The sequence below is a fragment of the Metarhizium robertsii genome (assembly GCF_000187425.2).
Source record: "Metarhizium robertsii ARSEF 23 chromosome Unknown MAA_Scf_1, whole genome shotgun sequence".
NCBI lineage: Eukaryota > Fungi > Ascomycota > Sordariomycetes > Hypocreales > Clavicipitaceae > Metarhizium > Metarhizium robertsii.
In genome coordinates this window covers 4,371,791-4,397,175 of record NW_011942149.1, presented here as the reverse complement: position 1 = coordinate 4,397,175, position 25,385 = coordinate 4,371,791, and the positions used below count along the sequence as shown (strand labels likewise).

The window sequence follows — 25,385 nt, the reverse complement described above, 5'->3', positions numbered from 1 at the left end:
TTCACATCAGACAAGCACACTGCTTTCGCTCGAGGAAATGACTGCCCAAATGCAATTCACCGGAAGCCGATTCCGAGGATCGACGGTGGACCGGAGCGGTTGAACGGATGCAGTACTGCTGCTGCGGAGCCTTGTACTCGGTACGGCGCCTGTTACAATCACATCTTTGGTGCGCCAACGGGGTACGGGCACGGACGACAGCGTTGATGATTTTTGCCTGTCCTTGCACATACTGCATCATACCCAGCATTATTGGCGAACCTCGAGTCCTTCAAGTCCATGTCACTGCTCAAAGCACATGGCATTGAGACATGTCATCAGCGCCAACCGAGCGTCAGGAATGCACATTTGACTCGCAAGGCCGCTCGTCCGCTTGCTGGCCATCACACCCAGTTGACCTGAACAAAAGCTCCTCAATAACTACGTACGGAGTACTTGCCTCCAATATTGCCCACATTCAAAGCGCCACGCCGTCACCGTCATTGTTCGAGCCTCCCTTCAGCCTTGGCCATTGCCCCGTACAAAACAAGTACAATGTCTGTGGCAGAGGCGCAGGTTCTCGCCGCTCGGTGCCATTTACCGCAGAGTACTCCGTACTCCGTAGCCCAGTAGGGTACGGTTGCATACATGCTTCGGTGTGCATTGCCGCGAGGGGAGGGTCAAGAGAAGAAGTTGTGCGCACCTAAATCGAATCACGCACGAGCAGCCCATCATCCTTGTGTGGATCCTACAGTCCTGGAATTGTCTCCGTGCTCCTCTCGGAGTGCCTCGAACAACAATTGTATGTACAATACGTAGTACTCCGTACTCCGTACTTGCTGTCGATATTACCGGTGGCCCAGTTCGTGATCCGCGCGTGTTTGTGCCCCGTCTGGCCATGGTCAAGGGGCTTGTCAAGGGCCTTTGGCCAACGGTCACTCCGGCAGTGTGGAGCGTCAACTTCATCCCATCCATTTAATGCATCTCCTCTCGGCATGCTTTTCATTCGCTGAAAGGAATGTGGGAGCGGTGCTAACTCTTTGTACCGAGTCGTACTCCGTAAATCTCCAGGAACAAAAATCTGGTGGCTTTCCGTCTCCACTTTATTCGTTTTGTTCCGATCTTTCCTCAGCACGGAGTACGGAGTACGGAACACTCAGGCAGGACACATTGGCCCGGCCTGACCCTGCTGGTTCACCGGATGGGCCAAATGGTGATGCTGCAACTCAAAGTAAAATGCACATGGCCTCACAGACCTCTCGGCAATAACAATGAAGCCTTCCTCGGGTCCTTCGACGTTGTGTGGGGGCCATGTCAGCTGAAACTCCTCCGTACTACTACTGCCAGGAACAAAAAAAAATCTAATTGATTGCTCGTCTTTTTTTCTATCACCTTGAGCAGAAAAGGGGGCGTAGTCGAGGTCTTGCCAAGACTCAACCAAAGGGTGAAGGGGGAAAAAAACCGTCGCAAAAAGAAGCATACTACGGAGTACTAGTACTACTAATTGCATGGACATCTATCTCTCTTTGACGTGCTTGCGAGCTTGCGGAGTAGTTGGTCTAGGGGCAAGGGGCCAATCAGGCTATTGCATTTATTCGCCTGGCGAGCATCTTCAAGAAATTTTAGCACTAGGCTTAAGTACGCCACTAGTTCAATGTCCCTACATGTAGCCATGCTATTCTTGGTACATACATGCATACCTGTCACCAGACTCACCAGCGATGACAAGACATGTTATCGGAATTTTTATTGAATACATTAGACTTTTAGCAGCCCGTGATGAATTCGGGCCTATCTTGTAAGAGTTGCACAGTCATCAGAGCCAGGGCGCGCGCGCGTAGGTAGGTACCTGGTAGGTACTAGTGGCTACTTTTCTCGGTCTGGTATGAACTGAAGCTCCAAGACAATCATTGATGTCACTGACTCTCTCTGCCTTGCTCGGCTATCGTCCGGGCAGAAGCCCAGAAGCTGCTGACGACAACGCACAGGCTCAGCACATTGCACGTGCCCATAAATGTACAGAGTGGCACGCAAACAAAATGAAATTTATGCGTGAATTTCCAGAGTTATCGAAACAGAGGCCTCCAATCATAGTATACGGCTCCTATGTGCTAATCGACACGGGACGAGGTCAAACAGTGAATGCATATCGCCCAGCAATGGCTCTTGCGCGGTACGTATGTACATGTATGTATGTTCAGTACTTGCTAATTTTACACGATGCCAAGCTCATGACCGCACTCTAAATTGTCCTCCGTCCTGTTGCTCCCCAGCGCCGGCCTGAAGTTCCTCACCTCCAAGGTCGCCCCCTGTCCAGCCCGCCGCGGACACCCCCGCATCAGATAAAAATGACCGTCGTTCATGAAGTTTCGGGCCCCTTCGAATACGATACATGCGTATGATGTAGCCGGCACAGGTCGTTCTGGCAGGTCTACGGAGTATCAGACCGCATCAGGAACCACGTGCTCCGCAATGCCTCGATAAGTTGTCGATCAAATCACTGGCGCTCCTCCCATGTCCTTACCCTTTGTGCTAATAAAATAAGCCTCCGTCCTGTAGTTGTACGTACGGAGTATATGCGGTACATGGGTGAGCAATTTTGCCGCAATGGAAAATACTACTCCCTTGCTGGCCCGCGCGGGCGAGAGCCATGAACCTGTCCGAGAGACGCGGTATCGTCGCGGCCACACTCCAACGGTCTGTCCCGGCATCGTAGCACTCGTTTCTTCAGTCACCGCGAGCATACCGTCGGCATGGAGGCTCGTCGATGCCAACCGCCAGTCCCGCTCAGCCTGCAAGGGGCGCTGCCAAACGCCGAGACCAACACGTCGCTGGCTCTATCGGCGGTAGTACTTGCCGGATCGTGCTTCTCGATGCTACTGCAGAGATTTGGCTTGCTGAATGCGGCGCCTATATGTAACGCTGTTATAGACGAGCCCGCTATTTCAGAGGCAAATTCATGATACAATGCAACGTAGCCGACAAGTCTGCATACTCCCTCCCCACCCGGGGCCGCAAAGGATGGCAAAGAGGGTATGAAACGCCGACGACTGTGCTCGAAAACCCCAGCTTGAAAAGGCCGGGGGGGTTCCTGCTGTGAAGGCGGGCGACATGAACTCGTCTATGAGGTCGTCGCTCCAAATCCGACTGACAGATGTTGGAGGTTGTGCCAGTGAGACGACGGCAAGGCTGTAGAGCGGGTTACGCCTGTCTCTCAGCTTGATGCGCTCCCGGTCTTCTGACAGCGTAGACGGCATCTAGATGAAATTTGATGCCATCAGCATCTTCAAGTATAGTCTTGTTAGCTCTTCCCCTTGTCCACTCAAGTGAGGCTGTATCAACATGGAAGCATGTCATCTCTGGCTTGCCCAGAGGCCTGCCAGTAGCCACGTACCTGGCTGTCGATTCATGGGCCAGCTCAAAAGTTCGTCTGTCCACGCCAAGACAAACAAACCAGAGAGCCACATGCTCCCGTAATTTCGTCTACAGTGACCTGGGAACCAGTTGCAAGATCATAACGAGGCAAAGTAATTTATTCAGGGCTTCCCAAACCCAGTCGCCTGTCATATTGACCCGGCGGTCGAGCTGTGCCCATTCGTATAGCCCGCTCCACGATGCGATGAGGGGAATGCGTCCGTCTCGGTGGACGACGATGCGTAGCAAGTAGGCCTCATGAGCCATCATGCCGGAATCCAAGTCCTTGGGGCCCGGCCGGTATCGTTGCTCTGCAATGGCATCCGTGTGAGTATGCTGGAGGGCAATCAGCTTGCATTGCAAGTCGAGCGTCGTGTTGACTCATGCGAAGCTGGACACCAACGCGAGTGAGCATCTCATCAGACACGGAGAACATTCCACGGTAGCATCACCACACTCACCACTCCTCCAACTACGTCCGAACACCTTCGGACCTCAGATACACCTCCCCACACTGGAAATCCTCTGGGCCACTTGGTCCCTCACGTATGTATGTATGTATGCCCGAAACTCTTCCTCGGGCGCCCTGGCAAATATAGGACACAAGTCCAACTTGTTCACCAGCAGCTCACCATCCCGGGCCCCCATTCCCGGCAGTAAACAAAATCCTCGGCCGGCTGCCCGCCCGCTTGACAACATCCATATGTGAGCACCTGCGCCACAGCTCTCCACGCGTCCAGATCCTCCCTCCCACCATACCGAGTGAGACTATTAACAACCAGTGTGACTTTTGTAAAGTGCTTCGCCATGCTCGCCAACAGCTGGAGCACCGGGCGATGGTGTATGTAGATGATCGAACCCCTCCCCTATCCCATGCGTGCCCCATCTCGGCGCAAATACCGGGCACCGCGGCACCTAGTAGTAATACTATGTAGTATTTCCGCATCTCGCGATATGCTCCCAAACTCTGCTAAGCGAGCTGGCTAAAGAGTGCTGGAAAGACATTTTCGGCCTTGTGCGTCGCATCGTCACGGAGTGCGATGAAGTGCTCGTAGTAGCAAAGTGCTCCCAGGAAGGAGGCGCATTTGACATGAAGCTCTCTCTCTCCTACTACCGTAGCCGCCAAGAATGCGTTACCGCTGCCCTGGAAGCCATGGAGCCGGATCCTCGCAACAAGCTTCATGTTTGGGCTCCGGAAGTGACGGTCTTGGCGGGCTTCGACGAAGTACTAGCCAAGGTCGTCGTCATCGTACATGGGCGAGACGACAGGTCCCGTGGGAACGTCTCCGTAGGTGAGAGTCGCATTGACGGCAGCCGACGGAAGTCGTTGATGAAGGACTCCTTGCGCGGATCCGGGGACCGTGTTCCTCGCCATAGGACAGACTTGCATGCGGCGCGGCTGCCGAGGCCATCGCGGGCTGGGAGGTAAATCTACGGCCTCGGCAGAGCGTTTCTGCGAGGGCTGAACGCCTCCCGTGCATTGTTGTACATATGCATGCACGGCGTTGATGCCGTCAAATACTAGTAGCTGCGATTCTCGCGACGGGTTGGATGTGTGGTAAATCGACGGCGGCTGTCAGCCTCGTTCCAAACCCCGATATGGACTAGCAAGGGGGGAAGAAACGGCAATGATCGTCGCAACAACCGGCCGTCTCCCCACGGGGGGGTAATACTCTACTTTTTCACTGCAAGGCAAGTCTGTGGCGGAATGCACTTGCCCATCCAGAAGTATACGCTCATATACTATCAAATGGCATATTATAGTACAGGGCGCGATAGCCAGGTACGTACCTGGATTTGCTAGATACTCCCACCACCACTGTATGTACTTGGATACTCTGCACGATCCGCGCATTGTGGATGTGTACGAACTGCTACATACAAACAGATATGAAGAAAAAAAGTCTATTATAGGGAAGTGGTTCGCAAGAAAGCCTACACGTCCTGTTCTGTATTAGTTCCTCTGCCGAATCCTCGGTAACATGTGTCACGTATCAGATCGCCAAGCCTCACCTCAACACCGTCTATCAATCTCTTTCCAGAGCGTTCCAACAAGCAAGCACGAATTTTTCTCGGCCCACAGGCGGAAACGCATGTAGTACAGCGGAGCGTGCGGAGGACACGGAGCACCTCTTGGGAACATTGCCGCCCAGAGGTCCACGCCATCAGGAAGAGGAAGACGGCGGCTGTTCCTTGTCCTCGGGAAACCTCCGACGCAGACGCAAGATTATCCTGACGTTGCACGCCCCCAGCGAGCCAAGACGACCAAATCGCCAACTCTATCCACTGCATCTGCATTGACCAGTCGGTTGAGATGAATGGGACGGTTTCATACTAGTCTCCGGCCAAATATCCTGTGCCATTGTATAATATCAACCACACTAAAGAGTGTACGTACGCATGTACTACTACAATGAATGGCTCGTATTGTTGTACTACAGCCATGCCCCTGGCGACTGACTCCGTGATCCTCTGGGCCACTTGGTCGTGTGCCTACGGAGTAGTTCAGCCCGAATCAACAACTGGGCTGCAGGCCCCCAGCTTGCCAAGACCTTAAAAGACGACAACCTTGTAAGAAATGACGGGCTGAAGCCAGGCCGCTTCCAAAACTCTAAATCTTGAGCCCTGTGGGTGGTGCTCAACGTCAATGAACTGTGAATACACAATGTACTGGCTGAATCATCAGGATCGGCAACCCACGCTGTGCCGCTGGGCAAGACTGACCTAAGAGCTCAACGGTTTGATCTACACGCTCACTCCCTGGAATACAAGAGGGATGGTATGTGCAGTGGTAGGACAATGTATAGAGAATACATGGGAAATAGTATCTTTTTTCGACTGAAGAGTATCTACCTCGTCAAGTGCTTACTACAGAAAGGAAATACAAACATGGCACCGACCGGTCGTGGCGTTCCTATCACGTCCAACCCAAACCCTTAATCCCATACCCTGAATATTGGCTTTCGCAAACAGTAATCTATAAAAAAAAGTGTAAAGAAAAACGTAGCGGTATGCTAGTGTGATGACATAGTAAAATACCCTCTGTGCCGGGTCCTGCGAAAAAGAGAGGCGGTATCAATGGTATAAGTCCTCATCCATGCAGATTAATCGTGGTCGCAAGGTGTGCTCGCGGAAGCCTTTTATTACCACATCTCCTCAGAACTCTTGACCAGTTCCGTAGTGGGTGTCTTGGGAACCATTCTCCTCATTCTCTTTCGGTCCTCCTTGGTCACTAGAGAAGGGGTAATGGGGACAAGTGGTGTAAATGGTTGGTAGGGCGAATAAGGCACTGCACCAGCAGTCATTGGGGTTTTCCCTGTAGTTGGTGACAGTGGACCTCGTCTCTCGAAGACTGTCTGCTTCGTCGTCTGAGGCGTAGCAGACGGCGAGGCAAGAGCGCCCTCGTAAGCTCTCAATGGCAAGTTACCACCGGTACGCACTGCCGAGGGCGCGTTGGCTCTTTGGAATCTAACCCCAGGCTTGGGAGAGGAGGGCAGAGAAGGGAACGTGGCGCCCGCTTTCGGGGACGAGGGTAGCCCAACCAGAGGCGTTTGCGATGTAGCCGACTCAGGCTCGACCTCGGATCTTGCAGTATTTGAATAGTTTGACGGGCCGAGTTGTGAATTAATACGCTCGTCAATGCTTTGAACGCTTCCGGGTGACATGCTTGGTGTAGGAGGAGCGCCGCTACTCCGGACCTGGGCTCCAAAGGCAGTCTGATCCGTTGGAATCGGAGGAGGCGGCGGAGGCGCATAGTTTCTGCGAGGAATTGTATTCATCTCCCGCGATTCGTACCTTGGGAATGTTGCTGACTGGGGAGTCATTATTGGCGGCGAGATGTGCACGCCCTTGATAGGCTTCTTCCGTGGAGAGCGCAGCGCTGAGAAGAAGGAAGAAGTCCTGGACTGCGTCTTGCCCTCATGCTCTGCACTCAGGTTCAAGCTTGCCGGCTTGGCTCTATCTCTTCCTGACAGCGTCGTGGCAGACTTGTCGGAAGTAGATGTTCGCTGCTGGTTCGGGTAAATGGGGGTGTCCAATACAATTCCGCGCTGTTTAGCATCTTCATGCTCCATAACATGCTTGTACATCTCTTCCAGTTGATTTTGCGCCATTTTCCTGTCCTGAGCAACAACGGATTGATCAACTGAAGGGTTTACCCCCGGGTGGCCAACGGAGGATATTGGTGAAGGGTAAATATACGGCTTGAGAGGGGGAAGAGTATTATCGTTAAACTGAGTGTTTATGGGTGATGGATACGAGAAATTAGGAACCACCGAGCGTCGAAGGTGCGACTGTGGATTGAACTGGTTTAGAGGGAAAGAGGCCGATGGTGAGTCAGAGTCGTATACTGCCTTGGAACCATCAAAGTCAGCCTCGTCGTTGCCGGCCTGGATATGCTGCCGTCTTTTCTTTGCGAGTGAAAGCAGGGTTATGGCGACCAGCACCAACGATACGCCGTATGCTGCGACGATACCGCCAATCTGCGCGGGGAGATACTTTGTGTCTCGCAAGGCTCTGGCTGAAAACGCTGGACCGTCCTCGGGAGCTGGTGCAGGACTCCAGTCAATGCCGAGGGGGTTGTTGTCTCTATTGATAGCGTGAAAGACCTGCTCTGTAGCTGTTGGGCCCGAGTGAGCGAACGGGAAGAGGAAAGAAAGCGACAGAAAGGTCAGAGAAGAGACCAGTTGTAAATAGCAGTGTGGCATCGTGGAGAGGAAGTAAGCCCTTTGAGGCGGCGATCATTGCGTTATGTGACCTCCTGGAGGAAGTCGACAAAACATGGTTTGGAGGAGAATTGACCAGGCCGGGGATGGATATGAGGCGTCATTCCGGTATATACATGCCCATTGAGCGGCTGCTGACGGTGGGCAGTGTGTCAGACGTTAGCGCTGGGGTTTCGAAGCGTGTGTTGGTTTGCTGAGGCCAGAAGCATTGCTCGACCGTGCCCTGGCCGGGATTCAGTTTCGGGCCAGACTTGCATGATGGCGTTTGGACGGGCCATCTTCTTGTGGTGAATCACACCGCAGGAAGGCAGAAGGGCAGACAGGAGGGCTGATGGTGTTGACGAATTGTGGTTGGATGGTTGGTGGTGATGGCAGGGATGCTAAGCGCCGAGTTCGAAGTGATGAGGAGATGAAGTCTGTGATTGGATGAAAAGTGAGGGCCTTGCATACGCTAAGTGCTGGTGCCCGAAGATCCAGCCCCCGCTTCCGAACTTATTATGAACATACAATCGAGCATCTGACCAGAGAGAATACTCTGTAAACACGCCGTACTCCTAAATAGACTGAAAATAATGCCGCTAGAAGGCAACAAAACACACAAGACAGCAGCGGGGTCTGTCCATCATCAGGTCAATGGTCAATGCGTACGCCTATCTCCGTGCATTCGTGTCAGCCAACACCAAAGGGCTCTTGTTGGGCGCATTTTTAGCTTGGTGACACGAACAGAGCCTGATCGAGCCAACAAGACGTTGCAGGAGATAGTACCTGGTGTACGGAGTACATACTCAAGTGCTCCCTCCGTCCTTGGCCATTGAGGTGCGAGATCCTTATCCCGCATGGCCTGGTTGGGTCAATTGTGACCGGTCACTTGTGCAGACTCTTGACTCAACTGGCTGAACAATTTGTTCATTTTGAAGAATCACCAAGCCACTTGTCTCCTGCAACGCAACATGCAACGCTTCGTCTTTTCTCTTCTCTCTCTCTTTTTTTGGTTCCTCATGGTTGGTTTTCATTCAATAGGTTTGGCCCCTGCTAATTTCAGGTCACATGATCTCGCGACGTGGGGGCGTTTTGTTACGCGTTCTGGTTTGACGCCAGTCCTCATCACGACATGTACAGCGCCCATTGCTTTTGACTTCTCTTGGCCATTGACCCTTCAATTCCAACTTCGGGACTTCAGACAGCCTGTATGTGCTCTAAAGTGGCTAAATTTGGCTCAATGATAGTCTCATTTGCACCGTGTCCCCATATACGCGTGCACAGCAACGCGCCGGAAACACCATGGAAAGTCCACATCCAGAAACAATCTTGAATTCTTTAAACGAAGCTCAACGTCGGGCAGTCACATCAAACTCCCCCACAGTTGCTATATTGGCTGGCCCAGGCAGCGGAAAAACACACACACTGACCTCTCGTGTCGTATGGCTTGTCCAACATGTGGGCTATCAGCCCGCTGATGTCATTGTCGCGACATTCACCGTCAAAGCTGCTCGGGAAATGAAGGGCAGAATTGGCAAAAGACTCGGCGAAGAATGTGAGAAGAAAATAGTACTCGGAACTTTCCATTCCATTGCTCGAAGATATCTAGCTGTCTACGGCAAGCGAATTGGCCTGGACCCCAAATTCGGAATTGCTGACGATGGAGACTCCCGCGCTATCATTCAAAGAATCATCAAAAGACTTGATCTGCAGATTGAACCCGCACACGCCAAAAGCTGGATTAGCAAGAAGAAGTCCAAGGGCACGACACCAGTACCAAAACAGAGTGGAAGGCGGCCAAATGAGACCCCTTCGCTCAATGAGTGTTATACCGCATACCAAGACCATCTCGCCAGATCAAATCTACTTGACTATGACGATTTGTTGGTTCGATGCGTTGAGCTTTTGCAAGAGCACCCCTCATGCGTGTCCAACGTTCAGGCGGTTCTGATTGACGAGTACCAGGATACCAACGGCATACAATATGATTTGATGAAGCTGTTTGCACAGGCTCGACAGCGAATTACCATAGTCGGAGACCCCGATCAAAGTATTTACGGGTGGCGCTCGGCAGAAATCAAGAATCTCTATCGGCTCTTGAGAGACTACCCCGAGACTGACGAGATATCATTGGAAGAGAATTACCGATCGTCACAGTTGATTCTCGACATGTCGCTGCAGGTTATTCAGCAGGATTCAAAGCGATATCAAAAAGTCCTTTTGCCGGTCCATACTAAGGGTACCAAACCGGTGCTCCGGAGGCTTAAAAGTTCCTCCAGAGAAGGGGAATGGATTGTATCCGAATTGAGAAGAGCCATTACTATGTTTGGGGGGGCGATAAAGAATGAAGATGTGGCGATATTGCTAAGGTCGGCGTACCTGTCCAGACACATTGAGTCTGCCCTGGGCAAGGCTGGCATCTCGTACCGCATGATAGGAGGACACAAATTTTACGAAAGAAAGGAGATTAAAATCCTACTTGACTACCTCCGCGTAGTCTACCAGCCGAATATGAATGACGCTCTGGCAAGAATTATCAATGTACCTCGAAGAGGTATAGGAGAGACTACAATAAAGTCTCTCCTGGAGGAAGCAGAGATGTCAAAGCTTAGCCTGTGGGCACTGTTATGGAGGCACTGCCGTGGAGGTCGACGAGCAACAACGAAACTTCGCCCAAACATGGAGCAAAAATTAAATACGGAGCTTCTAAGGATCGTCTCTTCTCTGCGGCAAAGCATGGAGGATATTATTGCAGGTGGTTCCATGTCTCTGGTGGATCTGATTGAACAACTGATAAGTCAGTTATCCTTCAAGAAGTATCTGGAGGCAGAATATCAGGAGGACCACGAACAGCGGTGGGCCAACGTACAAGAACTTCTGAGTTTGGCAAACGACTTCGTGCGTGACTATGACAATGAAGGAGAGGAAGAGGCTCTGCCCGAGATTGAAAACCTCGATCAAGTAAAGGATAATGATATCCTAGGTAAATTTCTGGCCAATGTAGCTCTTGCGTCCGACGCCCAGTCGGGTGACAAGGAACAAGACAAAGCATCACAGGTGACAATATCAACTATCCACGCCTCCAAAGGCCTAGAATGGCCCGTCGTATTTATCCCCTCGGTCTACGGGGGGTCAATACCTCATTCCCGAGCCGAAGACATGGATGAAGAGAGAAGATTACTCTATGTGGCCATGACAAGGGCAAAAGCCTTGCTGTATTTGAGCTGTCCGCTATATGGATCTCAAGGACTAGGCAACAAGGTCGAACTCTCGCCATTTGTCTCAGCATTTGCCGAGTCCTTTGCTCAAAAAGGACCGTCATTCGATAGGCCTGTCGTGGAAGGGGTAGGCAAGATTCTCGGCCGAGTGATACCGTCTGAGAAGTCAATCTTCGACAAGATACCAATCATGTTTTGTCCCGAGGATGATCAACATCCAATTGATCCTTTCGACCACGAGAATCCTGATTATCTCGATCCACATGACGACAACTCATACGGCAGACCGCCAAAGAAGCAAAAGACACAACATTATGTAAATAATGGCGGTACGGCACAGGAGAAGCCATGGAAACCAGATTATTCCACGACAATGGAGCAGTCTTCCGGATTCACAATGTCCTCCCTACCTGGATTCGCTAGTGCAAGCACACATCGAACGGCTCTAGCAGCATCTGGCGCCGAGGCAGAGATGTCCCGGAATGCCGCCGGCAAAGCCTACTCAAACCGAAGTGTTAAAGGAACCACTAATAGACGACCGGACCAAAGAAGCTTGCTTGGATTTGTGACAACGGAATCCAGGCAACTCGCGACCGCTGCAGGCATGAAGCCTGCACCAAGAGATTTTTCTCTCGCTCGATATCAGGCAGCCGCATCACGAGCAGCCCACCGAACTTCCCAGCCTGCTGTCAACATTAACGCAGAAGCAACTATAGACCCAACGTTTGCCAAACACAAGGTTACAGGTGCCAAACCTATTTCACGGCCCAATGTAGCCCAGTCGACGACGAAAGAACCTTCCGCCAAACATTACGCCTGTTTTTCGAGCTCCCCTACGCGGCCACTATCACCAGAGCCGCAACATGACGAGGGAAAGGCTGCGGCAACAGTTTCGCAGCGCCCAGCAACTGTCTTCCACTCGACAACGTTCACATCCATGAAGCCAGCTGGCGGCATAAGGCGACCAGTTGGCCTCGGTCCCCCGCCATCAATGGATCGTCTCCGGAAACCGTTCAAGCCTCTCACGATTAATCGTCCAAGGGGCCCACCGGGAAATTCATAACGAAGGCATCATGTTCACTTTCATGATTACGCTAGTATTCGGACGAGACCGGGAGTATTACAACTGGACGTCATGAGTATCAGGGTCGAGGCTGTGGATCATTGTGGCGTCGCGTCATATCCGCCAGCATTTGGATTCAACGATCGGAAAATGTGGAACTGTCCGTGGAAGAGCTTAACGCTTAAGCGTTATGCTCCCGTTATGCTGGTGTAAGGCTTATCAGTCGTGTTCTTGACAACGGGGAAATATAAATAAACGGTCTCAATTTCTCAACTATGACACTCAAAAACTCATCATCACACAATTAAGCAATACAGTACAAATTTATACTAAACCAGGCAATTTGCATCTCTAAACAATCGCCCTCTCCTCCAATAAGCAGCACAGCACATTAAGCGCATCAGAAATATCTACCTCTAGACTTCCACCTATAACTACCAGCACTCGAAATGTCTGCCGTCGCTCGACTCTCTACCCCTATCACCAAGATGGCCACCCGCCGAGCCTTCTCCACGACCACTGCCTCTCTGAAGCCAGCTACCACCGATGCAGCGGCAAGTAATTCATGGGCATGGAAGAACCTCTCGCCCAAGACTCGACGCAATGTTGCTTACGGACTTGGCGCATGTGCCGTTGTTGACAGCTATATTGTTTACAATTACTTTCCTGGCATGTTGGGACTAAAGGAGGAGACAAAGAACTAGGCGCTTGTAAGAATGAGCCTTGGGCGGGGGACCTCAGATTCATGTACTAGATTTGGCAAGTGTGTAATTACATTGCAGGTCAGATTTTCAATGGTATATAGACTGAAATATTCGATTTATCCCTTCAATTTTGTTTCAAAGCGTCTATTTCTCTAAGTGTGTCACTTTGACGTACAACCCGACATTTACTGCCGACAAGTCTTTTCTAGCTAAAATCATATTGTGACTGCTCCCATCTTATTAGTCCTTGGCTATACCAGCGCCATCTTGCGAGTTTTAAATACGCTGGGGCTGCTACCCGCTGTTGTTCTAGCAGACCTGCGTGGTGGCATTTGTCGAGCTCCAAGAGGTTTGGCTGTACTTCAACTTGGCGCAGGCGAGCTCCCATCACTTTATTTATTGTGTTTATTTAGAGCATTTATCTTCTCGGGGCGCTTGAGTATCGGTGACTCTAGTTTCAAGACAAGACAGGTCTCCCATGCATGATTTAAAACCTTGGCGTATTTAGACGCCGAAATGGCAACGAGAGACAAGGGCAGGCTAAGATTATCAATACATTATACGTCATTGCAGATGTTTTGCCAAATCATCAGTCAGGGGAAACAAAGCCTACAGTTCCAGCATTCAACAGACATCGATCGGTCTCTCATCTAGGCGCCCGAAAACATGGCACGTCGAGCTACCCTAGAATACTGCCCGTGTAAGAGATGGCCGACGACTGAAGGTGTTTATATGCATTACGGACAATCCATAACCAACTGCTCTGCAGTGGCGTCCAAGCGCCGCACTCAGAGAACGGGTGAGCATTTGTACGCCTTGGAGATATGTCTGCTTCATGGACAGTCGTGTGTCTTGATATTTTTTTGCCCAAGGGAGTTTCATTTGGCCGCCAGACGCAGAATTCTTGCCGTTTTTTCTTTTCCGGAGCGCGTTCAAAAGATGCTTCACTTTTGAAGCATGGACTCATTAGCAACATATATTTCCCCTTGCCAGATGCTACGGGGTTGCATGCTAGGTAGCCAAGGCCAATTCCTCTCTGAGTCTTTACGCAGGATCCCTTTGTTGTGATATTGGATCACCAGCGCAGCGGCATTGGCAGAATGGACCGATTTATCACACGGTGAACCTCGTAATACCTGATTTCTATCCCTTGCGCTTTAGCTTTGAAAATGTAACCCTTTCGGCGTGTTGTAACTATAGGCATTGTGTCGGGGTCCGCAAACAACTCACCCGGTCCACGAAGACACTGTCAGTTCATAAAACCCACGCACACTTCTCGCGTCTCATAATTATTTACTTCCTTCGCGCGGACACATCCACGGCCGGCCCAACCGGGCATTGAATTAGACCGAGGTTCCACAACGGAAGGACCGATGTCCGGCCGCCTCGGACCAAGAGTTGCGGTCCCTCGCGCGATGATACATGGCGCAACGAAGAATGCTACTTCAGTAAGTTCATGATGACTTGACTTTCATTACGATAAAACCACCAGTTTTGGGCCCTACGTTCCAGACGTAGCGACTCGTGCGTCTCTCTGGCGATGTCGCCACTTCGCCCAAGTTGCATTGCCAATACATAATGATGAGATCATATCAATATTGTCCTGGGAATGGCCGCGCTGATAAAACACCTATGGTGCGTCTATCGTCGTCGATTCGTACAACGAGGGACTATATCGTGATTGGCAAGATTTCACGGCAACGAGGACGTGGCTCATGAATTGCTACTTTGATGAGGGTCGCCTTCACTATCCCGACCGAATCTTTAGTGGTATATCGAGTCCCGAGGCAGGCTAGACTCGAAAGATGAATGCATGTAGGATATTTACCCAGGTAGCTATTAGCGATTCCCGCACCGATGTGGCCAATGTCAGAAAGGCATGAGGTCGGTTGGACTTAGCCCGGCTATACTTCAAAATTCTGAAGCTCGTATGCTATGTCCCATTTTGGACACGATGGACATTGCTAGCTACCCACTCCAAATAGACTTGCAACCTCCTAAACTGAAGCCATGGGACCGATCGGTCTGTTGATATGCCGTAATTGGTCGAACGGCAAATAGAACTCGGCCAGATTTGCAGAGCACAAGGTGAAGTGTCTCGTCCCAACCCTGTCAAAGTTGGAGGAAGTGGCACTAGAGAGGTGTCTGATGACCTCACGATGCACACGACAGTAGCCCAGTTGACCAGATGCTGGCGAATGACACACACAGCCCTTGTTCGCCTGTCCTGTTTGCTGCTGGTGGCGCTGCGCGTGCTGGCCGACGGCGGTCCAACGTGCTGCATGTCTGGTCCACGGTGCTTTTGACGCGGCCAGCTGCACCCCGCGAAGGAGCCACACGGTTATGTAGGGTCGCCGCTCGCTGTGATACAAATTCCTTGCCGGCGCTGAGTGGATTTAGAGTGGATTTCGCGGACATCAGACAGGGTAAAGATGCCAGGCTGGTGACATGCTCCGTAATGCGGTGGAACTGCCGCTGGGAACGGGAAACCAGCACTTGGTGAGGTATGGAACGTGATGGTGCGCAAAGAGCTGATACTCATGGTAATAAGTGCTGTTTTTTCTCTCTCGATATTGTCGGAGACCCACTTTTTGAATCTTTCAAAGAGGCAAGCACGTACGAGTCGAGTGTTTGAAGTCGCGGAGTTATTGACAGGTGCATACTACTCGAGGTAGGTACTCTGTGCGGAGTACAGTTTGTGCATTTCTGCATCGACAGAACATAAGCGCCAACCTGTGGCCAGCACTAGCTACTAAGTACTATTGTATAACTCATCGGCTTGAGCAACTGCGGCCTGGGTGGCAATGGCCCTTGCTCAATCAATCGCTATTGACTCGATGCCACCCCGCATCCCCGACTGGACGGCCTGAACCGTCATCTCCAGTCTTCATCTTGAACCATCTCGTGCATGTCCGTCATCCGTCAAATCACACATCCCATTGGCGGATCCTGCCGGTACTACGGGCCTGATCTTCGGCCCTCATGTCTGTTCCTGACAGCCCAGAGGCTCCAGCACCAGCTCTAAATCGCCCTGGCCAGCTTGTTGTCCTTGCTAGTGCCCGAAGTCGGCTCTTTTCTAGTCGTCTTCTGCGCTGCGAGTGGACGCTTGAGTTCAATATTGCGGATTGTGACGACGCACCAGGCACCACGGCTGCCCTTTATCCGCTGCAACTAGCATCCTTACAGAAGCTCCGTGCCCCCTCCATAACAGCCATGCCTCAGAAAGTGCTGTCTGCCATCTGCCAGGACATCTGGAGGAAAGCATCGTTACCACTCTCGTCACGAGACGGGCCGAACGTGGCTAGCCAACCCCCCTCCCATCCCATCCGATCAGGGGCCCATGTGTATCGAGACAACCAGTGACGAAAGAGTTGGCAACGCTGACTGTCCTCGTTCTCGGCCCGGGAGATCGCTGTGTAGAGGGTTGTTGAATATAAAGGTCATCATACGCTCAACACACCCTTCGTGAACCGGTGGCCTCGGACATGTTTTCACGTCAAGACACACCATCCCACAGTTGACGGGTTCCTACACGCTGAATACACAAGGTCTGTTTTCATCATGGCGTACTCGACTGCTGGGCCCTCCAAAGGCTTGGGCCTTTCTAGAAGCTCCATCTACAGCTTATTCTTCCTGGTGGCACTGTGCGTCCTCAGTACGCTGGCAGCTTGCGGCTCCGCGGCCGCCACGGGTGACAAGTATCTTATTGGCGTTGGTAAAGCAGACATCACAGGCCCTGTTGTTGAAATCGGCTTTGCCGGATACGCCAATCTCGACCAGAAAGGCACTGGTCTTCGGCAGCGTCTGCACAGCCGCGCTTTCATTGTCGCTGATAAGAATAATCCTGATGACCGGTTTGTGTACCTGGTCCTAGACTCGCAGTCTGGAGATACTGCTACACGTTATGGCGTATTGGACGGACTAAAGAATCTGGGAGCTGAGTACAGTATCTACGGCCATAATAACATCGCTTTGACCGGCACTCACAGCCATGCTGGCCCGGGCGCCTGGTTCAACTATCTCTTACCGCAGATCACAACCCTGGGCTTCGACAAGCAGAGCTACCAGGCTCTCGTGGACGGTGCCGTGCTGTCAATTAAGCGCGCCCATGAAAATCTCCAGGCCGTACGTTGTTGAATAAGACGCACCTTACTCTCTCATATCGCATGCCAAATAAACTTACACAGCTTCCTAGGGCTATTTGGACGCAGGCACGACCAGAGTCAAAGATGGCGCTATTAACCGCTCGCTTTACGCCTATCTTGCCAATCCCGAATCCGAGCGCAAGCAATATGAAGACGAGACCGACACTTTAATGACCCTCCTTCGTTTCAAGCGTGCTTCCGATAACAAGGACATCGGCGTCCTCACATGGTTTCCCGTTCACGGCACCTCCCTTCTCGGTAATAATACCCACGCTGCTGCGGACAACAAGGGTGTTGCGGCGTGGATGTTCGAAAATGCCATGAAGGATAACTCTAATGCTGCCGATGGATTTGTGGCTGGGTTTAGTCAGGCTAATGTGGGCGATACTACACCAAACGTTCTTGGGGCATATTGCGATGATGGATCCGGCCAGCAGTGTAGCTTGGAAAATAGCACCTGTGCGGATGGCAAGTCGCAGAGTTGTCACGGACGGGGACCCGAGTTCAGAGCGTTGGACCTCGGCGTCAAAAGCTGTTATGAGATAGGACGCCGTCAATTTGCAGGTGCTCAAACCATCTACGTAAGTTTTTTTTACATGAACGAAGGAAACCAGGCCCAGAACGCTAATATAGACGGGCCAGAACTCCCTGGGTACTTCGGGAACCCCAATTCAAGGCTCATCCGTCAAGGCATTCCATTTCTTCCACGACATGCGGTTCTGGAACTTCACTCTTCCCAGTGGCAAGCAGGCACAGACTTGCCCAGCCGCTTTGGGCTACTCGTTCGCAGCTGGAACATCCGACTGGCCTGGCGCATTCGATTTTACGCAAGGTGATTCTGGCGAGCCCAATGTCAATCCCCTTTGGAAAGTCGTTTCGGGGCTTATTAGAACGCCCACGAAGGAACAAAAGGCATGCCAAGGCTCCAAGCCTATTCTCCTCGACGTTGGTGAAATGGATGAGCCTTATGCCTGGACACCAAACATTGTCGACATTCAAGTCCTCCGCGTAGGTCAATTCCTCATCATTGTCTCTCCCTCGGAAGCAACCACCATGTCGGGACGACGGTGGAAAGCTGCTGTTGCAACCGAAGCTTCTAGCTTCTTGCCTCAGAAGCCCATCGTTGTTCTTGGTGGCCCAGCAAACAGCTATTCCCACTACTGTGCTACACCCGAAGAATACGAAATTCAACGCTACGAGGGTGCATCAACATTGTTTGGACCCCATGAACTGGATGCCTACATCAACCTCACCGTCAGCAATATGCATTACCTCCACCCAGACTCAAAGGACACGCCTGACCAAGGACCTCTTGCGCCCGACAACCGTGGCAAAGTGCTCTCCTTCATCACCGGCGTGGTCGTCGACAATGAGCCGATCGGCTCACCGTTTGGCAAGGTGGTCCACCAACCGTCTGCATCATATCAAATCGGATCTGTGGTCAACGTCACTTTCCAAGGCGCCAACCCTCGCAATAACCTCCGCCAGGAACAGACTTTTGCCGCCGTCGAGCAGCAAGGTTCCGACGGCTCGTGGACCCGAGTACGCGACGATACAGACTGGTTCCTCGTCTATTCATGGCGCCGGACCAACTTCATCCTGGGATACAGCGAGGTGGATATATCATGGGAGACGTATGGGAATGCCCAACCAGGCACGTACAGAATCAAATACTACGGCGACTCCAAGCCCCTGATTGGCAGTGTAAAGCCATTCGAGGGGACTAGCAATTCATTCAAGTTGACGGGCGGCTTGACACGACAGATGCGCCCCTGATGGAGTTTAATTCTAGTGATGTAGCAAATAATGCAACGACATGAAATACCCCCCAGCGCAATCCCTCACTTTCCCGACCGGCCAATTCCTTGATGAAACTGTTGTCACCGGCCCTGTGCTGTTTCCAAAAAGAAAAGCAAAAACACGTCGTTGTCCAAGTCTGCACGTCGTGTCACGGTATCCCACGTCAAACTGTTTCCTCTCCCTTCCACGACCAAACGTTCTGTGAAACGAAACGAAACTCACTCCACGTGTCTATCGTGTGCAGTCCTAATATTTGAAATCATGCGCCATCGTAAAAAGCATCGCTCTGCTCTCCTCTGTCGGGACAGCATATCATGAAACCAGCTTGATCCCACACGCTCACAATCAAACCACGTATCCTGGCATACATATACTAGCCCTTCTGCGTTGCCATGTCAGTGGCGCAGGTACAACTGGGAATGGGATGCAAGGCCATTCACACGTATGTATGCCTGGCATGAAACACTCGACAGCGCAGGCAAGATGTAGGGCAAAAATGACCCCTTTATTTCCAGGATACCTGACCAGTCACATTGCGCAGGCACGAGAGCCCAAGAAAAGAAATAGGTGCTTTTTGGGGGGGAAGGAGCGTAAAGGGGGATTGAGCACATGGTTGGGCCCCTTTGTCGTTGGAATAGTAGGGATTTCTGTCTGGTGGCTTAAAAACAGCGTGTCTGGGCGCCAAGATGAGGATCTGCACCGCCAACATCTGTTCTAACTAGCGACTTTCAATGAGCCTTTCAAATTCCAGCGGGAACGAGAACAATTGTCTTGTTTCCTTTAGACATTGTGTGTGTCTCGCTTCTGAATGTTATCTATTTACTTATTTTCCATTCTGAGACCGGCTGACGATTTGCCATGCCATGTTAGGGCCTGAATAGGAGAATCAAGCGTGTGCTGTCTGGACAAGTCCCTTTCTTATATTCCATCGTCACGAAGTATAATGCAGGTCGATGGAATTCATTGATTCCCAACACAACGTGGAGCTCAGCCGAGGAGTTCTTTTCAAGTCGACTCGTAATATTGGGTCATCCAACCAACACATTCCGCATGCGTCAAGTTCGCTGTCGTGTAACAAAAGGATTACGTCAGGACCACGCTGTCTAGCCAGGTTCTGTGCCGTTTCCCTGTCTGTGCGCCGTTGCTAGTTGGCGTCCCATCCCGCGTGTGATCAGCTCCTTCACACAAGACGTACCAAACTCTTCGCAAGCTCGCATGGTTTTGACTAACAGAAACCAGCGGAAAAGACAGATGGGCCTGCTGCCGCACAGCGGGCCAGCCGTGTGGCTCACCTAGTACAATCAACTGCAACTGTAGATAATGCAGATATGTTGTGCGTTGGTAAGCTGTCCCCCGGCCTGCCTAGAACTATGCGTTGACATCCAGGACAGTAGAGGACATTGTAGGTACTCCGCCACATTAGCCATTCAAATTAGAATGAACAATCACAAATGTCCACGGAGTCTAAGCGACGTCGAGCTGTAGGCGCTGAAGTCGGAAGTACACTCCGCAACGTAAGTTCGATACCGTATCGTCCATGACCCATTATCCATTTCCCCCGAGAGCCTCGAAACCGCTCGTCTGGTTGAGCCGTTCTTGTTGTCTGTCCCCGTGGGCTTATGCAGGGTTCATTGCATAATCTTATCTGACGTCTAGACCATGGACAGGCAATCCCTGCTCTGCTGAGAGATGGCTGAGGGTGGTGTCATAATAATCAACTTGCCGGCCGAAGGCCCAACGACGCTAGAAGACCAAGCCATTATGGCCATTAATCTGTCATATCAATTCTACACACTTTTTCAGAAGTCTCAAACAGGGGAGAATAAAGACAAACCACCCCAAGTCTTGCGCTAATACTCGTCGGATCATTACCCTGACATATGCAAATATTACCCTCTGCAGAAATTTGCGGGATCGGAGTCTGACGATCAGGTCGACTGAACATGGTTCTGTACACCCATGTCATACGGCGTATTATGCGCAGAAACCTGTTCCCGATTGACCAGTACTCAAGCTTTGTTTGCTTGTCTCATTGAAAGCGTGAATGTGGTGATTTTACACGCCATCCACACATCGATATTATATTTCTCGTACTATAGTGTATATAGTTGTGTTTCTCCATATTAGGAAATGGACTGTTAAAGTCAAGCAAGGGCAGATGTTAGGTTTTGCCGTGATTTCTGTCTTACAAGACTAATGATCATAGCTGCAATACTTTGGTTAGTTTAGGTGCCAAACAATAGCCAATGAGAAAGATGGACTATCTCATCCTTTCAGTAGAGACGGCCTAGCAAAACCAAACTTTGCTTTATTGTTTCCGGCTTGTCAGAGCCAATAGAAATATTGGTGGCTAAGGCTAATGACGTGGGCCGCGGTTTAAAGACGGCCACAACCAGCATAAGTTGCGTGAACTGCGCTGAAAGGCAGAGAGCGCACCCCTACTTCAGGTGGGTTCGTGGTATGAATGGGGGCTGAGGTGGTGAAATTTCCCTGCTTCACACCACTTGAGCGCATGTCGCCCGCCGGCCACAAACCTGGCTTGTTGTTTCTTGATCCATGAAGGATCAGAGTATGCCGTGCTTCTCTCCGGCCATGCCGAAGAAAGAACATTAGGAGCCGGTTCGCTTTCATATTTTCAGGTAGCTGACATGATCGTGATGCCGAACGTGGGTGTGATGGGGGCCGTGGAAGGGAGTCTATCGGGACGCGACGCTTGTTTCGAATATTATAGACTTCACAACTGAATCCATCAGCGGGTCATTTTGGCAAGTTCTAGGCAACTCAAATACATTTCTGGATAGAAATCAGCCTCGACGAAAGAATGGGCCTTGTCGTAGGCAGTCTTTAGAGCGTTTCTGTTTGCCCGAGTCAATGTGCCTGAGCAGGAGAGGCAAAAAAGGTAGCTGGGTGGGGCTCCAATGGCGGAAACGCCTTTGTTCGTCTGATGTTTGTCGAGGTTCGTCAAGGCAGGTGGAAAGTGGAGGCAGAAGAAAACGGAAGGCACTGGCGAGCAGGAAACGGCAAGCATGCAGGTATGCAGGTAAGCAGGCAAACAGGCAAACAGGCGCCGTGAGATGGACACTAGACGGATGGATGTCAGATGGGGCGTGTGGAGGAAGGGCAGGAATTTGCAAGCAACAATTCGAAGTCAAACGACGAATTCGCTTTATGACGAGACGACAGCCTGACATTGCTGCACGGCAGAACCCGTCGTGGTTCGTCAACTCCACGTACCAAGGCCGCCAGCCGTCTATGCATTCAACGTCACTCGTGCTTAGTATCACGCTGTCCATTATGCAAGGTTGATCGAGCCGGGTTGCACACTCGGTGAATACAATAGGATTACAGACCTGGACCATCGTTAGACTTGTTCAACCATCGAAGCAGTCTGCCTCTGTCCAGCCTCGAGCCTACACAATCGCAAAAAAAAAAAAAAAAAACCCTCGACCGCTTCCCCCGAGCAGTACAAAAGTGGCGATGGCGTGACACTAGCAAGACGCCAGACTCCACGTATGTGGCCCTCCAAACTGGCGGTGGCCGGGGGATTGCCAGCTGCATGTTTGAAAAATTGCCAGAAGGTTTTCAGCCACGATCTTGGACTTAGATCGGCCACACCATTCGCTGGGCTGTCGGACATCGATTCGTCGCCTACAATCCAGGCTGCTGGTTGCGCAAACACCAAAACGAGACATTCACTCCAGCTATGGGTCTAGAATGCACAAGCTGGTGTCCGCATCCTCCCTTGGCTACGGTTGAGTTCGCTTGACTCATCATATGCCGGACTCGTTGACTCGGGCATTATTACCTGGCTTCTTGGGACGACACCACTGGAGCGACGGTTGAAACTTGACACCAACGACTTGAGTCTCGTGACACTCTCAGAGACAGCCATTTGCAGCGGTTGGCTGCCCCCTAATAACCAAGACCCCATGCCGGAATTAATGTCATGGTCAGCTCGACGTACATTTCGAGCTTCCTGACTTCTCTTGACAGCTCCGAACGCCGATTAGAACTACCTCTAGCAAACGTCATGACTATGTCGTTGAGAACTACCCATGTCCACACAACTACAACATCGTGACAACACCCACCAAAGGGGTGCTCTCTACGCTGTGATACGACTCTTTGACGCACCCTTCCCTAACTTGCTAATCACGCGCATCTGAAGTATGTATGTGTGCCCCGGTTGCCTGGCTTGCTGTCGACACACGCGGCAGTTTCGGCCGGGACCAGCCTTACCAAGGATAACGGCCTGGAGTTGCGCACCTGTCAAGGGTTTGTATCGAAAACGCACCCGAAGGTCTGACCAACGTTTTGCGCGAGGTATAAATTGTCATGGCGAGCATCAAGTGGACCAGTCAGGCCGTCATCGCTTGGTGAGCCAACTAGGAGCATCACTCAAACCAAGCAATTTAAGGCGCCACACCCTCGTTTCCGGGCTTCGGTCCGCCTCCCGTAGGGCCTCAAACACCGTCCGGCCCATTCATATGCCCTGGGGCTTTGGGAATCCATTTCAGAGCCACATCCTTTGCGCTGGAGGACCAGGACCCTGTTCCGCAGCGAAGCAAAACAGAACCCGGGCGAGCGGGCAACAACTGTCGGGAAACCACTAGTACCAGTACTATTACATTAGCTTACCATGTGGAGAGTTCACCCTGGTCTCTCCCTGTCATGTCGTTCTGGTGGATCATGAGCTGGGTTTGACAAGCAAGCACTTCATCTCCACCATCGTTGTTTGTTGTCATTAATACCGAAACTGCTGCCTCGTACGCCTGTCTCCCCGCCCCCTTTTCTGAGCCTGCTACTACCAGTACTGAAAAGCAGAAGTCGGAGCAGCTATATACTACAACTACTTAGGTAGTAGTACGTACTCGTTGATACACTGCACCATGCGTGGTAACGTTCTCCCTACGCAGGTCAACAACTACCACGTCCGGTTGAGCCGCATGGCTGACTGTGCCTCGACTGATTCGAGCTGGTTGTAAAAGTCAAACTCTACCAGTATGTGTGCCGTTGGGGGTGACGTTTGGGTTGCTGATCGGCTTCTTGGACGGCGAGAACCCAATATCTTGTGGGTGTGGTGTGCCCTGTCAATGCCCAACATGCTGTGTTCTTTTTAGTTCATGGCAATGGTGTCATTGTGCCGTATAGCAACTCCGCACGTATCCGGACCCCATATGCTCTGTTCTCGCGCGCCTCATCTGCCGCAGAGGGCTTCGTCAGAGGCTGAGTCTGAGGCGTGAAATGCGTATCGAGGTCCGAGAACTTCAAGCCGAACCCGTTGCAGTCTCTCTCCCCGCAGACTGGTACCGGCCTCCTGGAAGCCTGGTCAGTGCAAGCATGGTACATACGGCGGACGGCGGACCATGTCGGCAATCATGGAGCCATCAACTCTACTCCGTAGAAGCTGTGTCATAAGAGAAGAGACATCGTCGCCCATGTACAATACATATGTACTGTACGGAGTACTACATCCGACATACAACATACTCCCTCCTGGGCAGTCCCAGTTCCCGAGTGCTGGGTTGGCGCCAGCTAATGCATCCTCCCCATCACTTCACCCTGGTCCCGGCAATGGACGCCCCTGTCGCCGCTCCCTCGCCGCCGGCCTGCCGGTTGACGGATGATGGATTGACCATTCAATGTTGGCCTTGGTATGGTTTGCTTGCGCTATGAGGACGCTGTAGCTGATACGGAGCAGAGAGGCTTTCGTACTTTTATCGACTTTCCCGCTCACACGCCACGCCCACCACCGAGGATGTGACCCCCGTCCGTCAACGACCCATCAACGCCGCCCATCGTGGCTCGAACCAACTTGGTTAATTCCAGACGTCAGAGCACGGTGCAGTGATGGGTATCTATCCGTGTCAGTCCCCTTGTTCAAGGCAACATGGGCGACATGGGCGACATGAACAGCGTGAGAGACTTTCAACCCGGGGCTGAAGGACTTTTCCCGGAATCACATTGTGCACCCGCACCCCCCCGCCATCTCATCGAACGGAGAGGAAAAAAGAAACGAGCCAGACAGAGTCGTCAGAGTCCCCAGAGTCCCCTTGTGAAATTACCGAGCTCCAAGGTTTTTCCTCATGTCCCTGAGCTTGGAGCGATTGCATGTTGTAGTTCCTTCTTCGGTATTGGACCCAGCGTCGAGCCCGACTTTCTCGTCTTTGTTGTTCGTCCCGTTCCGTCATAGTCTTCTCCTTTTCTCCCATCCTCATATTTCATCCAATGCAGTCTCCCGCGACAACACATTCTGTACAAGTTACAAGCCCTCCAGCTCTTTCCAGCCTTCTATACGTCCACGTCTGCTGTCCTCGAGGTCGAGCTTCACACAAACCTGGTCTGACGACAGCTCGCGA

The 25,385-nt window shown here is 51.6% G+C and overlaps 4 protein-coding genes across 4 annotated transcripts; 3 read left to right on the top strand and 1 right to left on the bottom strand.

The window, feature by feature from the left end:
* Positions 1-6,536: 6,536 nt before the first annotated feature.
* On the bottom strand, positions 6,537-8,099 carry MAA_02216 (uncharacterized protein; the record flags this gene model as incomplete). Its single annotated transcript, XM_007820214.1, has 1 exon — positions 6,537-8,099. The coding sequence occupies one exon, from the start codon at positions 8,097-8,099 to the stop codon at positions 6,537-6,539; it is 1,563 nt and encodes a 520-aa protein (XP_007818405.1).
* Positions 8,100-9,398: 1,299 nt separating this feature from the next.
* MAA_02217 (ATP-dependent DNA helicase srs2) lies at positions 9,399-12,377 on the top strand (the record flags this gene model as incomplete). The annotated part of the gene is made up of 1 exon (XM_007820215.1): positions 9,399-12,377. The coding sequence occupies one exon, from the start codon at positions 9,399-9,401 to the stop codon at positions 12,375-12,377; it is 2,979 nt and encodes a 992-aa protein (XP_007818406.1).
* A 449-nt stretch (positions 12,378-12,826) lies between these two features.
* On the top strand, positions 12,827-13,081 carry MAA_10706 (uncharacterized protein; the record flags this gene model as incomplete). Its single annotated transcript, XM_011412424.1, has 1 exon — positions 12,827-13,081. One exon carries the CDS (start codon positions 12,827-12,829, stop codon positions 13,079-13,081), a length of 255 nt encoding a protein of 84 aa, XP_011410726.1.
* Positions 13,082-16,642: 3,561 nt separating this feature from the next.
* MAA_02218 (ceramidase family protein) lies at positions 16,643-19,002 on the top strand (the record flags this gene model as incomplete). Its single annotated transcript, XM_007820216.1, has 3 exons — positions 16,643-17,206; positions 17,277-17,807; positions 17,860-19,002. 3 exons carry the CDS (start codon positions 16,643-16,645, stop codon positions 19,000-19,002), a joined length of 2,238 nt encoding a protein of 745 aa, XP_007818407.1.
* Between the last annotated feature and the right edge of the window lie 6,383 nt (positions 19,003-25,385).